The sequence below is a fragment of the Nomascus leucogenys genome, chromosome 2 (assembly GCF_006542625.1).
Source record: "Nomascus leucogenys isolate Asia chromosome 2, Asia_NLE_v1, whole genome shotgun sequence".
In the NCBI taxonomy this organism is placed as follows: domain Eukaryota; kingdom Metazoa; phylum Chordata; class Mammalia; order Primates; family Hylobatidae; genus Nomascus; species Nomascus leucogenys.
This window is the reverse complement of record NC_044382.1, coordinates 26,851,091-26,870,367: the sequence shown is the minus strand read 5'-3', so window position 1 is coordinate 26,870,367 and position 19,277 is coordinate 26,851,091. Positions and strand designations below refer to the sequence as shown.

Below are 19,277 nucleotides of genomic sequence, written 5' to 3'. Positions count from 1 at the left end.
AACCATAAAATCCCTAGAAGAAAACCTAGGCAATACCATTCAGGACATAGGCCTGAACAAAGACTTCATGACTAAAACACCAAAAGCAATGGCAACAAAAGCCAAAATTGACAAATGGGATCTAATTAAAGAGCTTCTGCACAGCAAACAACAACAACAAAACAAACTATCATCAGAGTGAACAGGCAACCTACAGAATGGGAGAAAATTTTTGCAATCTATCCATCTGACAAAGGGCTAATATCCAGAATCTATAAAGAACTTAAACAAATTTATAAGAAAAAACAAACAACCCCATCAAAAAGTGGGCAAAGGATATGAACAGACACTTCTCAAAAGAAGACCTTTATGTGGTCAACAAACATATGAAAACAAGCTCATCATCACTGGTCATTAGAGAAATGGAAATCAAAACCACAATGAGATACCATGTCATGCCAGTTAGAAAGGCCGTCATTAAAAAGTTAGGAAATAATAGATGCTGGAGAGGATGTGGAGAAATAGGAATGCTTTTACACTGTTGGTGAGAATGTAAATTAGTTCAACCATTGTGGAAGACTGCGTGGCAATTCCTCAAGGATCTAGAACTAGAAATGTAATTTGACCCAGAAATCCCAGTACTGGGTATATACCCAAAGGATTATAAATCATTCTACTATAAAGATACATGCACATGTATGTTTATTGCAGCACTGTTCACAATAGCAAAGCCTTGGAACCAACCCAAATGGCCATCAATGATAGACTGGATAAAGAAAATGTGTCACATATACACTATGGAATACTATGCAGCCATAAAAAAGGATGAGTTTGTGTCCTTTGTGGGGACATGGGTGAAGCTGGAAACCATTATTCTCAGCAAACTAACACAAGAACAGAAAACCAAACACTGCATGTTCTCACTCATAAATGGGAGTTCAACAATGAGAATACATGAACACAGGGTGGGGAACATCACACACCAGGGCCTGTTGGGTGGTAGGGGGCTAGGGGAGGGATAGCATTAGGAGGAATACCTAATGTAGATGATGGGTTGATGGGTGCAGCAAACCACCATGACATGTGTATACCTATGTAAAAAACCTGCATGTTCTGCACATGTATCCCAGAACTTAAAAAAAGATAAAATGTCCAATTTTAACAAAAATTCTAAGACATGCAAAGAAAGAGGAAAGTATGGCTCATACATGGGGAGAAAAGTAGTCAAAAGAAGCTGTCCCTGAGGAAGCCCAGATGCTGGACTTAATAGACAAAGACTTTAAATCAGTTATTTTAAGTATGTTCAACAAACTAGAGGAAAGTATGTCTAAACAACTAAAGGAAAATATGAGAGCAGTGTCTCACCAAATACAGCATATTAATAAAGAGAAATGATAGCCTGTAATCCCAGCACTTTGGGAGGCTGAGGTGGGTGGATCACCTCAGGTCAGGAGTTTGAGACCAGCCTGGCCAAGCTGGTGAAACCTCGTCTGTACTAAAAATAGAAAAAATTAGCCAGGCGTGGTGGTGCATGCCTGTAATCCCAGCCACTCAGGAGGCTAAGATTGGAGAATCGCTTGAACACAGGAGGCAGAGGTTGCAGTGAGCTGAGATCGTATCACCACACTCTAGCCTGGGCAACAGAGTGAGAGTCCATCTCAAAAAAAGAAATGATAAAGAAGAACCAATAGAAATTCTGGAGTTGAAAAGTAAAATAACTGAAATGAACACTTCACTAGATGGAATCAACAGTAGATTTAAGAAGACAGAAGAATCAAGAAACTTAAAGAAGAATTGGTGGATTTTAGATTATACGGTCTGAGGAACAAAATGAAGAAAAATAAACAGCCCCAGAAACCTGTGGGAAACCATGTAATGCACAAACATAATGTTTAATAGGAATCTGCAGTGGAGGCGGAAAGAGAAAGAATATTTAAAAAAATAGTGCCTGAAAACTTATCAAATTTGATGAAAAATAGTAATCTGTACATCTAAGAAGCACAGGGAACTCCAAGTAAGATAAAGAGATCCACACCTAGACACATCCTAATCAAACTGTCAGAAGACAAAGTCAGAATCTTTTTTTTTTCAGATGGAGTCTAGCTCTGTTGCCCAAGCTAGAGTGCAATGGCTAGATCTCTGCTCACTGCAACCTCCACCTCCAAGGTTGAAGAAATTCTCCTGCAAAGGCAGAATCTTAAAACAGCAAAAGAGAAGCAACTCCTTTTGTACAAGGGGTTCTTGATAAGATTAACAGTTGTATTTTCATTAACACCATGGGGTACAGAAGATAGTGGGATAACATTTTCAAAGTGCTGAAAGGAAAAGACTGCCAATTTTTCTCAAGAATTCTGTATCCCTTAAAAATGAAAAACACATTTTTAGGTAAACAAAAGCTGAGAGACCTCCACTAGCAGATCTGTCATACGAGAAATACTAAAGGATGCCCGTTAGGCCAAAATAAAAGGATGCTGGACTATAACTCAAATTCATATGAAGAAATAAGGAGTATTAGTAAAGGTAACTGCATAGGTAAATATTCAAGACAATATAAAAAATGTAGTTTTTGTTTATAACTTTTTTCTCCTATCTGATTTAAAGGACAATTGAGTAAATCAATGATTTTAAACCTATGTTAATCAACATATAATGAAGATGTAATTTGTATGATAATAGCAATGCAAAGGAAGGGGGAGGTAATTGAGCTATATAGGAGCAAAGTTTTTTGCGTACTGTTTGTTATGAACTGAATGTTTGTGTGCCCCTAAAATTCGTATGTTGAAGTCCTTATCCACAATATGACTGTATTTGGAGACAGGGCCTATGAGGAAGTGATTAGGTTAGAGTTAGGGTTAGGGTTAGGGTTAGATCTTAGAGGTGAGATCTTGAGGGTGAGATCTTACAGGTGGGGCCTTAATTCAATAGGAATTAGGGAAGAAGAGATACCAGAACTCTTTCTCTACCATGTTAGGACAAAGCAAGAAAGTGGTCATCTGCAAACCTGAAAGAGAACCTTCACCAGCAACTGAATTAGCTGCCACCTTGATTTTGGACTTCCCAGGTTTCAGAACTATGAAAAATAAATTTTTATTGTTTAAACCACCAAATCTGTGGCATTTCTTTTAGCAATCCAAGTAAACTAAGACACTGTTGTAATTCAGTTAGTATTAATAATCTGAATTAGATGTTTCTAAAATAAGATGAAATTGTAATCCTCAGAGCAATCATGAAAAAAATAACTAAAAAAAAACATAGTAAAAGAATTGACCAGGGAATTAAGATGACACACTAGAAAATGCTGTTTTTTTTTTTTTTTTTTTTTTTTTTTTTTTTTTTTTAGATAGTGTCTTGCTTTGTCACCCAGGCTGGAGTGCAGTGTTGCCAGCATGGCTCACTGCAGCCTCAATCTCCAAGGTTCAAGCAGTCATCCCACCTCAGCCTCCTAAGTAGCTAGGACTACAGCTGTATGCCATTCCATCCAGCTAATTTTTTAAAGGTATTTTTTGTAAATATGGGGTTTCACCATGTTGCTCAGGCTGGTCTTGGACTCCTGAGCTCAAGCAACCTATCTGCCTCAGCCTCCCAAAGTGCTGGAATTACAGGCATGAGCAACTGCACTCACAAAAATACATATTTAATGCAAAAAGGCAGTAATGGAGGAACAAAGACACAAAAAAGATAAGATATATATAGAAAACAACACAATGGCAGATGTAAATTATACCAAATTGCATTTTTTATTATATTAATTAAATTAAGTGGAAATAGACTAAAAAAACTAATTGAAAGAGATTGTCAGACTGGATTAAAAAATAAAATGCAACTACATACTGTCTATAAAAGATACACTTTAGAGTCAAAGACACAACTGTGATAAAAGTAGAAGAATGGAAAAAACATACCATGTAAACAGTAACCAAAAGAGGCCTTTAGGTGATTATACCAACATCAGAAAAAGAAAAAGCAAACAAACCAGTCTTTAAGAAAAAAAATTGTTAATAAGAGATGAAGAGCATTTGATAATAAATGAGTCAATCCATCAATAAATATAACAATTTTAAACATCTATGCATCTAACAACAGAGCCCCAAAATATGTGAAGCAAAACTGCTTGAATTGAAGCAATAAATAGATAATTCAACAATAATACTTGGAGTCTTCAAAACCCTGCTTTTTATAATGAATAGAATAATTAGAAGATTGCCAAGGAAATGAAAAATTTAAATGACACTGTAAGCCAGCTAGACCTAAAGAACACCTATAGAACACTCCACCCAGTAACTGAAGAATATACATTCTTCTGAAGTGCACCATGGAGTATTTTCAGAATAAACCATATATTATGCATAAAACAAGTCTCAAACTTAAAATAGTTGAAATCATACATAATATGTTTTCTGATTTCAATGGAATATTAAAAATGGATAACCAAAAGAAAGTTGGAAAACTCACAAAAATGAATTAAACAATGCATCAAAGAATAAATAAAAGATATATTAAGGAATACTCTGAGATGAATTGAAAACACAACATACTACAACTAATGAGATGCAATTAAAATCATTTTTAGAGGGAAGTGTATAACTGTAAACACCTGTTTTAAAAAGAAGAAAGTTCCTAAATCAATAATCTAACTTTGCACTTTAAGAAACTAGGAGGGCAAACTAAAGTCAAAGCAAGCAGAAGGAAGAAAATAATAAAGATTGGAATAGTAATAAGTAAAACAGTAGAAAAATAATAGAGAAAATCAATGAAAACAAATGTTGATTCTTTGAAAAAGTTAGCAAAATTGAATAACTTCTAACTATGCTGTTCAAGAAAAAATGAGGGAAGAATCAAATTACTAAAATAAAGAGTGAAAGAGGAGGCATTATCATTGACTTTACAGAAATAAAAACTATTATAAGGGAATACTTTGAACAACTGTATGCCAATAAATTTGATAACCTAAATGAGGTGGAAAAATTCCTAAAAAGACACTGACCCAGAAAGAAATAGAGGCCGCTCACGGTGGCTCATGCCTGTAATCCCAGCACTTTGGGAGGCCAAGACGGGTGGATCACCTGAGGTCAGGAGTTTGAGACCAGCCTGGCCAACATGGCGAAACCCCATCTCTACTAAAAATACAAAAATTAGCCGAGCGTGATGGCATGTGCCTGTAATCCCAGCTACTTGGGAGGCTGAGGCAGGAGAATTGCCTGAACCCAGGAGGTGGAGGTTGCTGTGAGCCAAGATCGTGCCACTGCACTGCAGCCTGGATGACAAGAGCAAAACTCCATCTAAAAAAAAAAAAAAAAAAATAGAAACTTTGAATACACACATAACATGTAAGGAGATTGAATTAGTAATAAAAATTCGACAAAGAATTGTCCAGGACCAGATGGCTTTCTTCATTATTTCTACCAAACATTTAAAGAATTCACACAAATCCTTCTTATACTCTCAGAGAAGTGGAAGTGGATAGAACATTTCCCAACTCATTCTAAGAAGCGAGTATTACCCTGATAACAAAACCAAAGACATCACAATAAAGAAAACTACATATCAGCATCTCTTATGAATACAGACAAAAAAAAAAAAAACTCTCCGGAAAACACTAGCAAACCAAATCCAGTGACATATGAAAAAGAATTATACATTGTGAGTAAGTGGGACGTATCCCAGGAATGCAATGTTAGTTGAACATACAAAAATCAGTCACCATATGAATAAAATAAAGGAAAAATATCACATGATCCTCTAAATAGATGCAGAAACAGGATTTGACAAAATTCAACACCTTTCATGGTAAAAATACTCAACAAATTGAGAATAGAAAACTTCCTCAAACTGTAAAGGGCATCTATGTAAAACCCACAGCTAACCTCAGTTTTCAGTGAAAAACTGAAAGCTTTCTCTGTAAGACCAGCAATGAGACAGGAATATCTGTTCTTACTACTTCTATTCTTCATTGTACTGGGAGATCTAGCCAGGGAAATTAGGTGAGAAAAAGAAATAAATGACATCTAGGTGAGAAAGGAAAAAATAAAGCCTTCTCTATTTGTACATCACATGGTCTTGTATAAAGAAAATCCTAAGGATGTATAAAAGACTTAGAGTTAATAAATGAGTGCAGGAAAGTTATTGGATGCCAGATGAACATACAAAAATTAATTGTATTTCTATGGACTAGAATGATTTAAAAATTAAACTTAGAAACAATTCAATTTATATAGCATAAAAGAATATATCTGTACAACACCTGTTATATGATTTAACAAAATAAGTGCAAGACTTGTACGCTGAAAACTAGAAATCTTTCTTGAAAGAAATTAAAGATGACCTAAATAAATGGGAAGAAATCCCATGTTGATGGATTCGAAGACGTAATATTGTTAAGATGGCAATACTCCCCTGATTAGTTCATGGATTCAATGCATTCTTTATTAAAACTCCAGCTATTTTTTTCATTTCAAAAACTGACAAGCTGCTTCTAAATTTTTTTTTTTTTTATTTGAGATGGAGTCTCACTCTGTTGCCCAGGCTGGAGTGCAATGGTGCGATCTCAGCTCACTGCAAGCTCCGCCTCCCGGGTTCATGCCATTCTCCTGCCTCAGCCTCCCAAGTAGCTGGGACTACAGGCGCCTGCCACCATGCCTGGCTAATTTTTTTGTATTTTTAGTAGAGACGAGGTTTCACTGTGTTAGCCAGGATGGTCTCGATCTCCTGACCTTGTGATCTGCCCGCCTCGGCCTTCCAAAGTGCTGGGATTACAGGTGTTAGCCACCATGCCTGGCTGCTGCTTCTAAAATTTATATTTGTGTTCAAATGCAAAGGACAGAGAGTAGCCAAAACAATATTGAAAAAGTAGAACAAAGTTGGAGGACTCACACTTCCAAATTTTAAAAGTTACTCCAAAGCTACAGTAATCAAAACAGTGTGGTACTGACAAAAGGATCAACATATGGATCAATGGAATAGAATTGAGAGTCCAGAAGTAAGCCAGTCCATTTATGGGTCAATTGATTTTTTTGACAAGGGTATCAATTCAACAGGGAAAAGAATACCCTTCTCAACAAATGGTGCGGGGACAACTGGATATTCACACGTGAAAGAATGAAGTTGGGCTGGGCATGGTGGCTCACACCTGTAATCCTAGCACTTTGGGAAGCCGAGGCAGGCAGATCACCTGGGGTCAGGAGTTTGAGACCAGCCTGGCCAACATGGTGAAACCCCCTCTCTAGTAAAAATACAAAAATTAGCCAGTTGTGGTGGTGCATGCCTGTAATCGCAGCTACTCGGGAGGCTGAGGCAGAAGAATTGCTTGAACTCAGGAGGCAGAGGTTGCAGTGAGTCAAGATCATGCCACTGCACTCTAGCTTGGGCGACAGATTGAGACTATGTCTTAAAAAAAAAAAAAATGAAGTTGGACCTCTTCCCTCACATCACGTACATAAATAAATCTAAATGTGCCAAAGACCTAAACATAAGAGCTAAACTATGAAACTCTTAGAAGAAAATACAGGTATTAATCTTCATGACCTTGGATTAGGCAGTAGCTTCTAAAAAATGACACCAAGGCCAGGAGTGGTGGCTCACACCTATAATCCCAGCACTTTGGGAGGCTGAGGCAGGCAGATCGCTTGAGGTCAGAAGTTCGAGACCAGGCTGGCCAACATGACAAAACCCCATCTCTACTAAAAATATAAAAATTAGCCAGGCATGGTGGTGCATGCCTGTAATTTCAGCTACTCGGGAGGCTGAGGCTGGAGAATCGCTTGCACCTGGGAGGGAGAGGTTACAGTGAGCCAAGATCGTGCCACTGCACTCCAGCCTGGGTGGCAGAGCAATACATCTCAAAAAAAAAAAAAAAAAAAAAAAAAAAAAAAAAAAAAAAAAAGACACCAAAAGCGTAAGCAACAAAAGAAAAAACAGATAAATTATACTTTATCAAAATTAAAAACTTTTGTGCGTAAATGATACTATCTATCAAGTGAAAAGAAAACCCATAGAGTCTTAGTCCGTTTTGCATTACTTCAAAAGAATATCTAAGATGGGATAATTTATAAAGAAAAAACGGTTTATTTGGCTCACAATTCTGATGTCTGGAAAAGTTCAAGATTGGGCATCTGGTGAGGGCCTCAGGCTGCTTCCACTCATGGTAGAAAGTGAAGGGAAGCCAGCATGTGCAGAGATCACATGGTGAGAGAGGAAGCAAGAAGTGGGTGGGAGACGCCAGGTTCTTTTTAAAAATCATTTTTTAAAATTTTATTTATTTTTTAATTTTATTTTAAGTCTTGGGATACATGTGCAGAACATGCAGGTTTGTTACATAGGTGTATTACCTGTGGCCAGGCTCTTTTTTAACAGTGAATATAGCAAGAACTCACCCCTAAGAGAAGGCATTAATCTATTCATGAGGAATCCACTCCTATGATCCAAACACCTCCATTAGGACCCATCTCCAATGTTGGGGATTAAATTTTAATACAAGGTTTGGAAGGGAAAAGAATCTAAACCGCAGCACATAGAACAAGAGAAAATATGTGCAAATCATATATCTAATAAAGGTCTAAAATCCAGAATACATAAAGAACTATTATAACTCAATAATAATAAGATAAATAACAAAAGTGAGCAAAATATTTTAATAGTGAGTGGAGCAGAAATGCAGACATTTCACCAAAGAAGATATAGAAGGGATCAATAGGCACATGAAACAATGCTCAGCATTATTATTCATTAGCAAAATGCAAATCAAAACCACAATGCAACACCATTTCACACCCACTAAATGGCTATAGTTAAAAAAAACAGATAATAATGTATGTTTGTGAAGATGTGGAGACGTTGGAACCCTGGTGGGATCATAAAATGGTATAGCTGCTTTGGAAAACAGTTTGGCAGTTCCTCAAAAGGTTAAGCATGTAGTTAACATGTGACACAACAGTTTCACGTCTAGGTATATACCTTTGAGAATTAAAAACATGTCCACACAAAAACTTGTACACAGATGTTCACAGCAGCATTATTTATAATAGCCAAAGTGAAAATAAACCAAATGCTTAACTGCTGAATGGATAACAAAATTTGATATATCTATACTACGGAATATTATTCAGCCATAAAAAGGAATGAAGTACTGATGCATTCTACAGCATGGATGAACCTTGAAAACATTACACTAAATGAAAGAAGCCAATCATAAAAGGCCACAGGTTGTATGATTCCATTTATACGAGATGTCCAGAAAAGGCAAATTTATACAGGTAGTAGGTATCCATTTATTGTTACCAGAGGCTCTTGGGAGTGGGGAATGAGGAGTGACTGTTGGAGGGTATGGATTTTCTTTCTGGGTGATGAAAATGTTCTGGAATTAGATACTATCTGTAGGCAGTTGTATAGATAGGGTTGTACAACTTTGTGAATACACTAAAAGGAACGAAATCTAATGCTTAAAAAGGCAAATAAATAAAAAGTATGAATGAAGGGGAAGGTGGAGTTGAGTGTTAATAACATATGGAGCCAAATATTTTTAACCACAAATGCAGCAGAATGTTGAGTCTAGTGTAAACCATAAGTAGAGAAGAATGTGGCATCAACTATTAATAGTGAGTGGAGCAGAATGTTGAATCTAGCATAAGGAAAAGAAAGCAGAACATTATGTCTGCTGTTACAGTTGCACACAGCAGAATGTGTTGTCAGGTGTTAATAGTGATCAGAGAATGTGGATTCAAGCATTTGTAGTGAATGTAGCAGAATTTGAGGTCTAGTGTGAATGCTGCAGAGAGCATATTGTCGAGTTTTGTTAAGGGTGAATAGAGGAGAGTGTGGTGTCTACTGCTGATGGCAAATGAAACAGAATGTTGTGTCTCACATTAAAAGTTAATGGAATAGTCAGTGTCATGAAAAACAAAAAACAGCTGGGAGACTGTTCTAGGTTAAAAGAGACAAAATAGAGCAACCGTGTGCAATATGAATTGGATCCTTGATTGGATCCCTCATCATATTTTCTGATGACTTTTTTGACAACTGGGAGAATTTATTTATTTTTTATTATATTTATTTATTTATTTATTTTTTGAGACGGAGTCTCGCTCTGTCGCCCAGGCTGGAGTGCAGTGGTGCAATCTCGGCTCACTGCAAGCTCCGCCTCCCGGGTTCACGCCATTCTCCTGCCTCAGCCTCCGAGTAGCTGGGACTACAGGCGCCTGCCACCACGGCCGGCTAATTTTTTGTATTTTTAGTAGAGATGGGGTTTCACCGTGGTCTCAATCTCCTGACCTCGTGATCTGCCCGCCTCGGCCTCCCAAAGTGCTGGGATTACAAGCGTGAGCCACCGCGCCCGGCCTAGGGAGAATTTAAATAAAGGTCCTGTATTAGATGATATTATTGAATTATTTCAAATTGAATTATTTCTAATTCAATAATAACCATTGAGTTAATGTTAATTTTTAAAGTTGTGATAATGTCATTGTGATTCTCCTTCCTTATTTTGAGGTGAATTGCCATGTCTTTGTTGATTCAGTAAAAATTGCATCTACCTACCTACCTGCCCATCTATCTATCTATTTATCCATCTGTCTACCTCTACTGAGAAAGTATATGTGGGAAAATGATGACTGGTGAATCTGGGTAAAGGGTGTGAGGGTGTTTATTGTATATTCTTTCAACTTTTCTATATCAAAACAGGATGTTAAGCAGCATTAATTGGAAATGGTGCAAAACATTGTTTTTAGCAGAAGGCTAAAGGAAGCAGAATGTGGTGTCCGGCATTAATAAATAGAGCAGAATATCGTGTCTATTGTTGAGTAAATAGAGCAGAATGCGACTCAAATGATAATAGTGAATGTGGTAGAATGCAGCATGTAGCATTAAAAGAGAGTGAAGTAGAATGAAGCATCAAGCATTAACAGTGAAGGGAACAGAATGTTGTACCTCAGCTAGGTGAATGGAGGAGTATATGGTGTCTAGCATTAACAGTAAGTGAAACGGAACATTACGTTTAGCGTTAAAACTGAATTAAGTAATCCTAGCACTTTGGGAGGCCAAGGTGGGTGGATCACGGGGTCAGGAGTTCAAGACCAGCCTGGCCAACATAGTGAAATCCCGTCTGTACTAAAAATACAAACATTAGCCAGGCATGATGGCACATGCCTGTAGTCCCAGCTACCCGGGAGTCTGAGGCAGGAGAATCGCTTGAACCTGGGAGGTGGAGGGTGGAGGTTGCAGTGAGCCGAGATTGTGCCACTGCACTCCAGCTTGGGCAACAGAGTGAGACTTCATCTCAAAAAAGTGAACTAAGCAGAATGCAAGATCTAGTGTTGACAGTGAAGGGAACAGAAGGTTGTATTGATCGTAAGGATGACTGAAAGAAAAATAGTGCCTGGTGTTAGTAATGAATGAAGTGAGATGCTGTGTCTGGTGTTAGAGGTGAATGGAACAGAATGTTGTGTCTAGCGTAAGGGTGAATGGAGCAGAATGTGTATCTGACATTAATAGTGAATGGAGCAGAATGCTGTGTCTAGTGCTGATAGTGAATGAAGCAGAATGTAGTTTAGGAGTTAACAGCAAATGTGGTGTTTAACACTAGAAATGTATCAAATTGAAGTGTGTCCCAGAAAAGGGTTAACAAAACAGGCCTGAGGCTGCTATCTTAGAAAGGGCTTGCTTGCAAGGTTGCCTCTTGGATGGCATCTGGGAACTTGGATTTTGGGAGTATTCCTACCTTCCCTAACTGATAAGGCTGGCTTGCTGTGCCTAGATTGTACAAACAATCTGGTTCATGCTGAACAATTTGCTTTCCTTTTGGGAGTCTGGAATTTTGGCACATGCTAGGCAGAGGGCGCTGATGTGACCAGCCCCCAGTTAAAACATGGCATGCTGAGCCTCTAATGAATCTTAGAGCAGACTCTGTTTTTCTTTCCTGTGTCTTTTTTTTTTTAGATGGAGTTCTCACTCTGTTGCCCAGGCTGGATTGCAGTGGCACGATCTTGGCTCACTGCAACCTCCGCCTCTCAGGTTCAAGTGATTCTCCTACCTCAGCCTCCTGAGTAGCTGGGATTACAAGGGCGGGCCACCATGCCTGGCTAACAGTTTCTGTTTTTCTGTCTTTTGGGGCAGAAACATAGCACACACGTGTCTGCATTGTTGTTGCTGAGTAAGAGTGCATTCTGTGTGACCCCTCATGGGAGGGGGAGAGTAAGGAAGCCTGCACATGGATTCCTCTAGTCTCTGCCTATGTTCTTTCCCCCTGATGAGCTAGCTGTATCTTCTGAATATGCTGCTGTAATAAATCTTAGCTGTGGAGAGCTGAGAATGGGAGAAGAGAGGAGTGTGTGAGCAGCATGGCGGCCTCGTCTCCTCTCCTCACCTCACTCTTGTGGCCTACCTTCACCTGCCCACCTGCTCGGCGCCCAGAACACCTTCCACCATGACCGCCTCAGCACGTTCCCACTTAAACAAAGGTATTAAGCAGGTGTACATGTCCCTGTCTCAGGGTGAGAAAGTCCAGGCCAGGTATATCTGGATCGATAGTACTGGAGAAGGACTGCGCTGCAAGACCCAGACCCTGGACAGTGAACCCAAGTGTGTGGAAGAGTTGCCTGAGTGGAATTTCTTTTCTTTTCTTTTCTTTCCTTTTCTTTTCTTTTCTTTTCTTTTCTTTTCTTTTCTTTTCTTCCTTCCTTCCTTCCTTCTTTTTTTCTTTCTTTTCTTTCTTCTTTCTTTCTGTCTCTTCTTTCTTTCTTTCTTCTTTCTTTCTCTCTCTTCTTTCTTTCTCTCTCTCTCCTTCTTTCTCTTCTTTCTTTCTTTCCCTCCCTCCCTCCCTTTCTCTCTCTCTCTCCCTCTTTCTTTCTTTCTCTTTCTTTCTTTCTTTCTTTCTTCCTTCCTTTCTTTCTTTCTCTCTCTCTCTTTCTTTCTTTCTTTCTTTCTTTCTTTCTTTCTTTCTTCTTCCTTCCTTCTTTCCTTCCTTCCTTCCTTTCTTTCTTTCTTTCTCTCTCTCTCTCTCTCTCTCTTTCTTTCTTTCTTTCTTTCTTTCTTTCTTTCTTTCTCTCTTTCTTTTCCTCTCTCTCTCTCTCTTTCTCTCTTTCTTTTCTTTCTGATGGAGTTTTCACTCTTGTTGCCCAGACTGGAGTGCAATGGCACGATTTCAGCTCATTGCAACCTCGGCCTCCCAGGTTCAAGTGATTCTCCTGCCTCAGCCTCACGAGTAGCTAGGGTTACAGGTGTGCGTGACTACGCCCAGCTAATTTTTTGTATTTTTAGTAGAGACGGGGTTTCACTATGTTGGCCAGGCTGGTCTCCAACTCCTGACCTCAGGTGATCCAACCACCTTGGCCTCCCAGAGTGCTGGGATTACAGGCATGAGCCCCCGTGCCTAGCCTGGAATTTTGATGGCTCTAGTATTTTACAATCTGAAGGCTCCAACAGTGACATGCATTTCGTGCCTGCTGCCATGTTTTGGGATACCTTCAGTAAGGACCCTACAAGCTGGTGTTCTGTGAAGTTTTTGAGTACAACCGAAAGCCTGCAGTGACCAATTTGAGGCACACCTATAAGTGGATAATGGACATGGTGAGCAACCAGCGCCCCTGGTTTGGCATGGAGCAGGAATATACCCTCATGGAGACAGATGGGCACCCCTCTGGTTGGCCTTCCAATGGCTTCCTAGGACCCCAGGGTCCATATTACTGCAGTGTGGGAGCAGGCAAAGCCTATGGCAGGGACATCGTGGAGGCCCATTACCAGTCCTGCTTGTATGCTGGAGCCAAAATGGTGGGGACCAATGCTGAGGTCATGCCTGCCCAGTGGGAATTTCAAATCAGAGATCATTTCTGAGTGGGCTGTCTCATTTTGCATCATGTATGTGAAGACTTTGGAGTGATAGCAACCTTTGATCCCAAGCCCATTCCTGGGAACTGGAAGTGTGCAGGCTGCCATACCAACTTCAGCACCAAGGCCACGTGGGAGGAGAATGGTCTGAAGTACATTGAGGAGGCCATCAAGAAACTAAGCAAGTGGCATCAGTACCACATCCATGCTTATGATCCCAAGGGAGGCCTGGACAAAGCCCAAAACCTAGCTGAATTCCATGAAACCTCCAACATCAACGACTTTTCTGCTGGTGTAGCCAATCGTAGTGCCAATATACACATTCCCTCGACTGTTGGCCAGGAGAAGAAGGGTTACTTTGAAGACTGTTGCCCCTCTGCCAACTGCGAACCCTTTTCGGTGACAGAAGGCCTCATCGACCCGTGTCTTCTCAATGAAACCAGCAATGAACCTTTCCAGTGCAAAAACTAAGTGGACTAGACCTCCAGCCATCGAGCCCCTCCTAGTTCTTCATCCCACTCCAACTCTTCCCTCTCTCCCAGTTGTCTCAATTGCAACTCAAAGGGTGGAATATAAAGGTCTTTTTTTTATTCAAAAAATTAAAAAATAAATAAATCTTAGCTCCAAATACAACTTTATGCTGAGTCCTGTGAATCTTTCTATCAAATCTCTAGATATGAGATTAGTGTTGGAGATCCCTGACACGCAGTATTTACTATTAATGGTGAAAAGAGCAGAATGTTGTATTTAGCTCTAAAAGTGAATGGAGGAGAATGTGAAGTTGAGTGTTAATAGTAAATGAAGCAGAATGTGTGTCTGGTGTTGGTAGACAGTGGAGCAGAATGTGGTGTCTGGCAACTCGTATTTGAACATAATGTTGAGTTTGGTGGAAGGTTTGATGGATCAGAAAAGTGTAGAACCTGCAAAGATCTGCAGGATCCTGCAAAGTATAGTAGATAAATAAGTAGTGAACGATTCCTTTGCTCCCCATGTTTTAGGCAGAGCAAGGAAGTAGGTGCTGTCCTTATTTGTCTGGGTGTTCTGTGCTCTTGGGCAATGAGACTTACCTTGGGCAGAGATGCTCGAGAGCCAGAGCTCTGGGTGGTCATGGTGAGCACAGTGGTGATGCCTAGGCCCACACGAGCAGGTGCAGCATCCATGTTGATCCAGAAGGAGATCCATGAAAGGATGACAATGAGCAGGCTGGGAATATACATCTGAATCAGGTAGTAACCCATTTGCCGCTCCAGGTGGAACCGGGCCTCAATGCAGGTGAATTTACCTGCAAGAAATTGCAGTGAGAAGGCAGTGTAGCCTGGTGAATAGGACAAAAGACTTTAGGGTTAGAAAAACCTCGGCTGGAGTCCTGGTTCAGTCTCACACTACCTGTGTCCTTAGACAAGTATTTGAATTGTTCTATATCTGTTTCCTCATGTATAGTAAACTGGGGATAATAACAATAATACCTCCATCATATAGTTACTTATATGATTAATGTGAGAATAAAATGAGATGATGCTTATGAAAAACTTAGCACAGTCCTCATACATTGTAAATGTTCAGGATTGTCAATTGCCATCATCACTGTTATCATCATCGTGATCATCATCATCATCATCATCAATATTTTGTTGCTGAGAATGGGCCTGACTAAGTAGAACTTTCTCTACCTTTCGGACAGTTATCTTCCCAAAACATGACTTGATCCTGTTATTTCCTCTTGTAAAACCTTTGGTCTCGTCCTTCTTTCCTCATACAAGGCAGTTCCCATTACCTATAGGAAAAAGTTTAAACTCTTTAGCCTGCCCTTTATAATCAAGCTCTAACTAGTCTTTCTATCCCCTTCCCCATCTTTCTTCACCCTAATCATGACTCCCTACATGCCATCCCTTGCCTTGAGCATGCCCTGAACTTTCATGTTTCTGAGCTTTTGATCTTGCTCATCCCTGTGCCCAGAATGCCCTTGTTCCTTCCCACAACCAGCCAAATAAATCTTCCTTCTCCTCCATGGCAGTGTAAATGTGAAGATTCTCCCAGGCAGAATGCTGCTCTTTTTCTGTGTTCCCTGAGCCCTGTTCACATGATCATCAGCGCCTTCAAGATATAATACAGTGAGTGAATGGGCAAGTCAGTCTCTCTTTCTGTCTGTCTTCTGCACTAGACTAGGCAGCTTGTCTCCTTCCTGTCTGTGTATCCCTGGAACTGGGATGGGGCCAGTCTTATGGTGGGGTCTTAGTTCCTGTCTACTGAAGCACTATAGGGAATTTCCTGGAGTTCCCTGGACTGTAAGCTGTAGGCAGGGCCTTGTCAGTCTTTTCTTCTCGCATCCATAGGGTCTAGCACAGAGTTCAGCTCTAACTTAAATGAAAATGGGGAAGAGCAAGTGAAATGAATGAGAATATGCTGTATACATTTATGTTGTTTCCATATCTTGGCTATTGTGAATATTACTGCAGTGAACATGGGAGTGCAGATATGTCTTTGAGGTACTGATTTCATTTGCTTTGGATATGTATCTAGAAGTGGGATTGCTGGACCATGATATATTTCTCAATGGATGAATAGATAAAGAAAATGAAACATTATTCAGCCTTAAAAAAGAAGGAAATTCTGCCATTTATGACAATGTGGATGAAGCTGGAGGACATTTTTATATTAAGTGAAATAAGCCAGACACGGAAAGACATATATTGTATGATCTCACTTATATCTGGAATCCAAAATAGTCATACTTATAGAAGCCAAAAGTAGAATGGTGGTTGCTAGAGGCCGAGGGATGGGGGAAATTGGGAGATGTTGGTCAAAGGGTACAGAATTTCAGTTATGCAAGATGAATAAGTTCTGGAGATCTAATGTACAGCAGTGTGACTAGAATTAACAGTGCTGTCCTGTGTGCTTGAAATTTGCTAAGAGGGTAGATCTCCTTTTTACTTTTTTTTTTCTTTTTTGAGATAGAGTCTCGCTCTGTCACCCGGGCTGGAGTGCAGTGGCGTGATCTCAGCTCACTGCAACCTCTGTCTCCTCGGTTCAAGGGATCTCCTGTCTCAGCCTCCAAAGTAGCTGGGATTACAGGTATGTGCCACCACGCCCAACTAATTTTTTTTTTTTTTTTTTGTATTTTTAGTAGAGACAGGGTTTCACCATGTTGGTTAGGCTGGTCTCAAACTCCTGGCCTCAAGTGATCCACCTGCCTTGGCCTCCCAAAGTGCTGGGATTACAGGCATGAGCCACCATGCCTGGCCTTTTTTTTTTTTTTCTCACATTTTAAGAGTTTTTAAATACATTTTGAATATTTGACGCCTATCAGATTCATGATTTGCAAGTATTTTCTCCCATTCTGTGGGTTCTTTATCTTCACTATCCTGATAGTATCTTTTGATGCACTTTTAATATTTATGAAGTCAAATCTATCTATTGTTTTTTCATTATTGCTTGCATTTTTGGTGTTGTATCTAAGAATCTATTGCCAAATCGAAGATTAGGAAGATTTGTCCTCATGTCTTCTAGAAGTTTTATCATTTTAGCTTAATCTTTAATTTAGGTCTTTAAGAGGGTAGATCTTAAGTGCTCTTACTAGACACACACCCATACACACACACACAATGAGAAGTATGTGAGTTGATGGGTATGTTACTTAGCTTGAGTGTGGTAATTATTTCACAATGCATATGTATATCAGAACATCACGTTGCATACCTTCGACATATGCAATTGTTATTGGTCAGTTATACCTTAAGAAAGCTAAAAAGAAAAGAAAATGCTGTATAAAGAGTAAAAGACTTGGTATGTGAGGGTCAGTTGTGGTGATTTGACTTGGGAGTCATTGCTTTCATGGATGCTATGGGAATACCATTATGGCTCAAGGGACAAACAGAGTATCTTTGGAGGTTCTGAAACATCTCTGAGGTGACTCAGAAAGAGGCAGCTGCCCAAGACAGACTGCAGCCCAGGCTGCCTGTACCTTCACTGGGCTTTCTACTTACACCAGAGCCTACGATGGTTTCTCTCAATCTCTCTCTTTCACCTCCTCCTCTTGCTGGCCTGCCATGCCTCTATACTCTGTGCATCTGGGTTCAGACCCCAGCTTCCTACCCATCCTTCCAGCTGTTATACCAATTGACTGACTTTCTTCTCCCATGCTTTTTTGAGCTTGTTCTCAGCCTGAGACAGGATATGCAAAGCCGGCCTTGATCTGGCGCCAGTCATCCAGATATTCAATCTTCCAACAAAGGCATGGGAGATAGAGAGCTAAGCTACACCATCGTGGCTTCTCTGCCCTCTCATAGCTCACAGGCAAGTGAACCCTTTCTAGCTATTTACTAACCTTCAGTGACACCTCTCAGCTCCCTCTTGCTGAGGTCTATTGTGAGCATTCTCTCTACTTTTGCTCTGTTGGAAATGCCAGTTCATCTGTAACAGAGACTACTAGGTGTCTTCCCAATATCAGTTCTTTACTTCTGCCTTAGAAATAGGATCCATTCTGCTACCTGGAATAATGACTGTATTTACCAGCTTCCCTGGTAATTAGGTACGGCCCAAGCTTAAGTTACTCACTCGAGGACTCACAGGAAGAAAATGTCAGAGCCACTTTTTTGTTTCAAAACCTATTCTCTTAACCACTAGGTAATCTTCATAAGATCTGTTGAATCGATGATTGAATGTGTCTGAAATGACCTCTGGTCCTGGTTGTGGGGATGGGATCTGAGGAGGGTGGCCCTTGTACCTACCTGTGTTGTAGTGCTTGGTGCAGTATCTCAAGTCCTTCTCTTCCTTCAAGATAAACTGGGGCAGAGTTAGTCCATCTGCTACCTGCACGGCTCCCTGTTCCTGCCACTCAAAGATGAGGTCATTCATGGTATATCCAACTGGGATGGGATCAGAAGAAGGAGCAGTCACCACTCAGAAGCACTTGTTTGAAGCATGTCAGGGTTGGTTAGGGTTAGAGACTGAGAGAGACATCAGACACTTGATGGAACTTGTGAGACCAGGTTCCTTTTTTCTCCTCTCAAAAGAGGTAAAAAACTGGTTAATTATTTATATCTACATCAGAGCCCTTCCACCTCTCTTCCCAACCTTCTGCATTAGCTTGTCCTATTGTTCCCCCTCTCACTCCCATGGTGAAATGCAGTTGACATCTGCTATTTTCACCTGCACACCATCCTTGCCAGCCTCCTCTTTTGCTCACAGCAGATACTCCTCTGTGGGACAACTCTATTGTATGCTCTCTTGGTGAGGCTAACCACTGGCTGGGGTAGACGGGGGAAAGTGTGAAAAGGTGACTCAAGCTAGGCCAGACTGTGCCCCAGCACTTCAGCAACTATTGAGTGAAGTAACAACAGGTTCAGAATTGGTTTGTGCTGATTCCCCTCATGGGTAGTGCTCCAAGGAAATGGTCCATTAGTTCCTGTTGCCCAAGTGCTCTGCCTTGCTTTTTGTGTTTTTAAGTTAGTCAGATTGGTTTCTCTGTTTGCAATCAAAGGAGTCCG

General features: G+C 40.2%; 1 protein-coding gene and 1 pseudogene across 3 annotated transcripts in view; one reads left to right on the top strand and one right to left on the bottom strand.

Moving 5' to 3' along the window:
* The window catches only part of GLRA1 (glycine receptor alpha 1), a 110,398-nt gene that overhangs the window by 15,596 nt on the left and 75,525 nt on the right, over positions 1 to 19,277 (bottom strand). For all 3 annotated transcript variants that reach the window (XM_030826139.1, XM_030826143.1, XM_030826152.1), the window contains 2 exons: positions 18,519 to 18,656; positions 14,859 to 15,073 (listed from right to left, as the gene is read on the bottom strand). In XM_030826139.1, the coding sequence (XP_030681999.1) occupies positions 14,859 to 15,073; positions 18,519 to 18,656 (353 nt within the window). The remainder of the gene's footprint in view (positions 1 to 14,858; positions 15,074 to 18,518; positions 18,657 to 19,277) is intronic.
* LOC100603942 lies at positions 12,392 to 14,262 on the top strand (annotated as a pseudogene).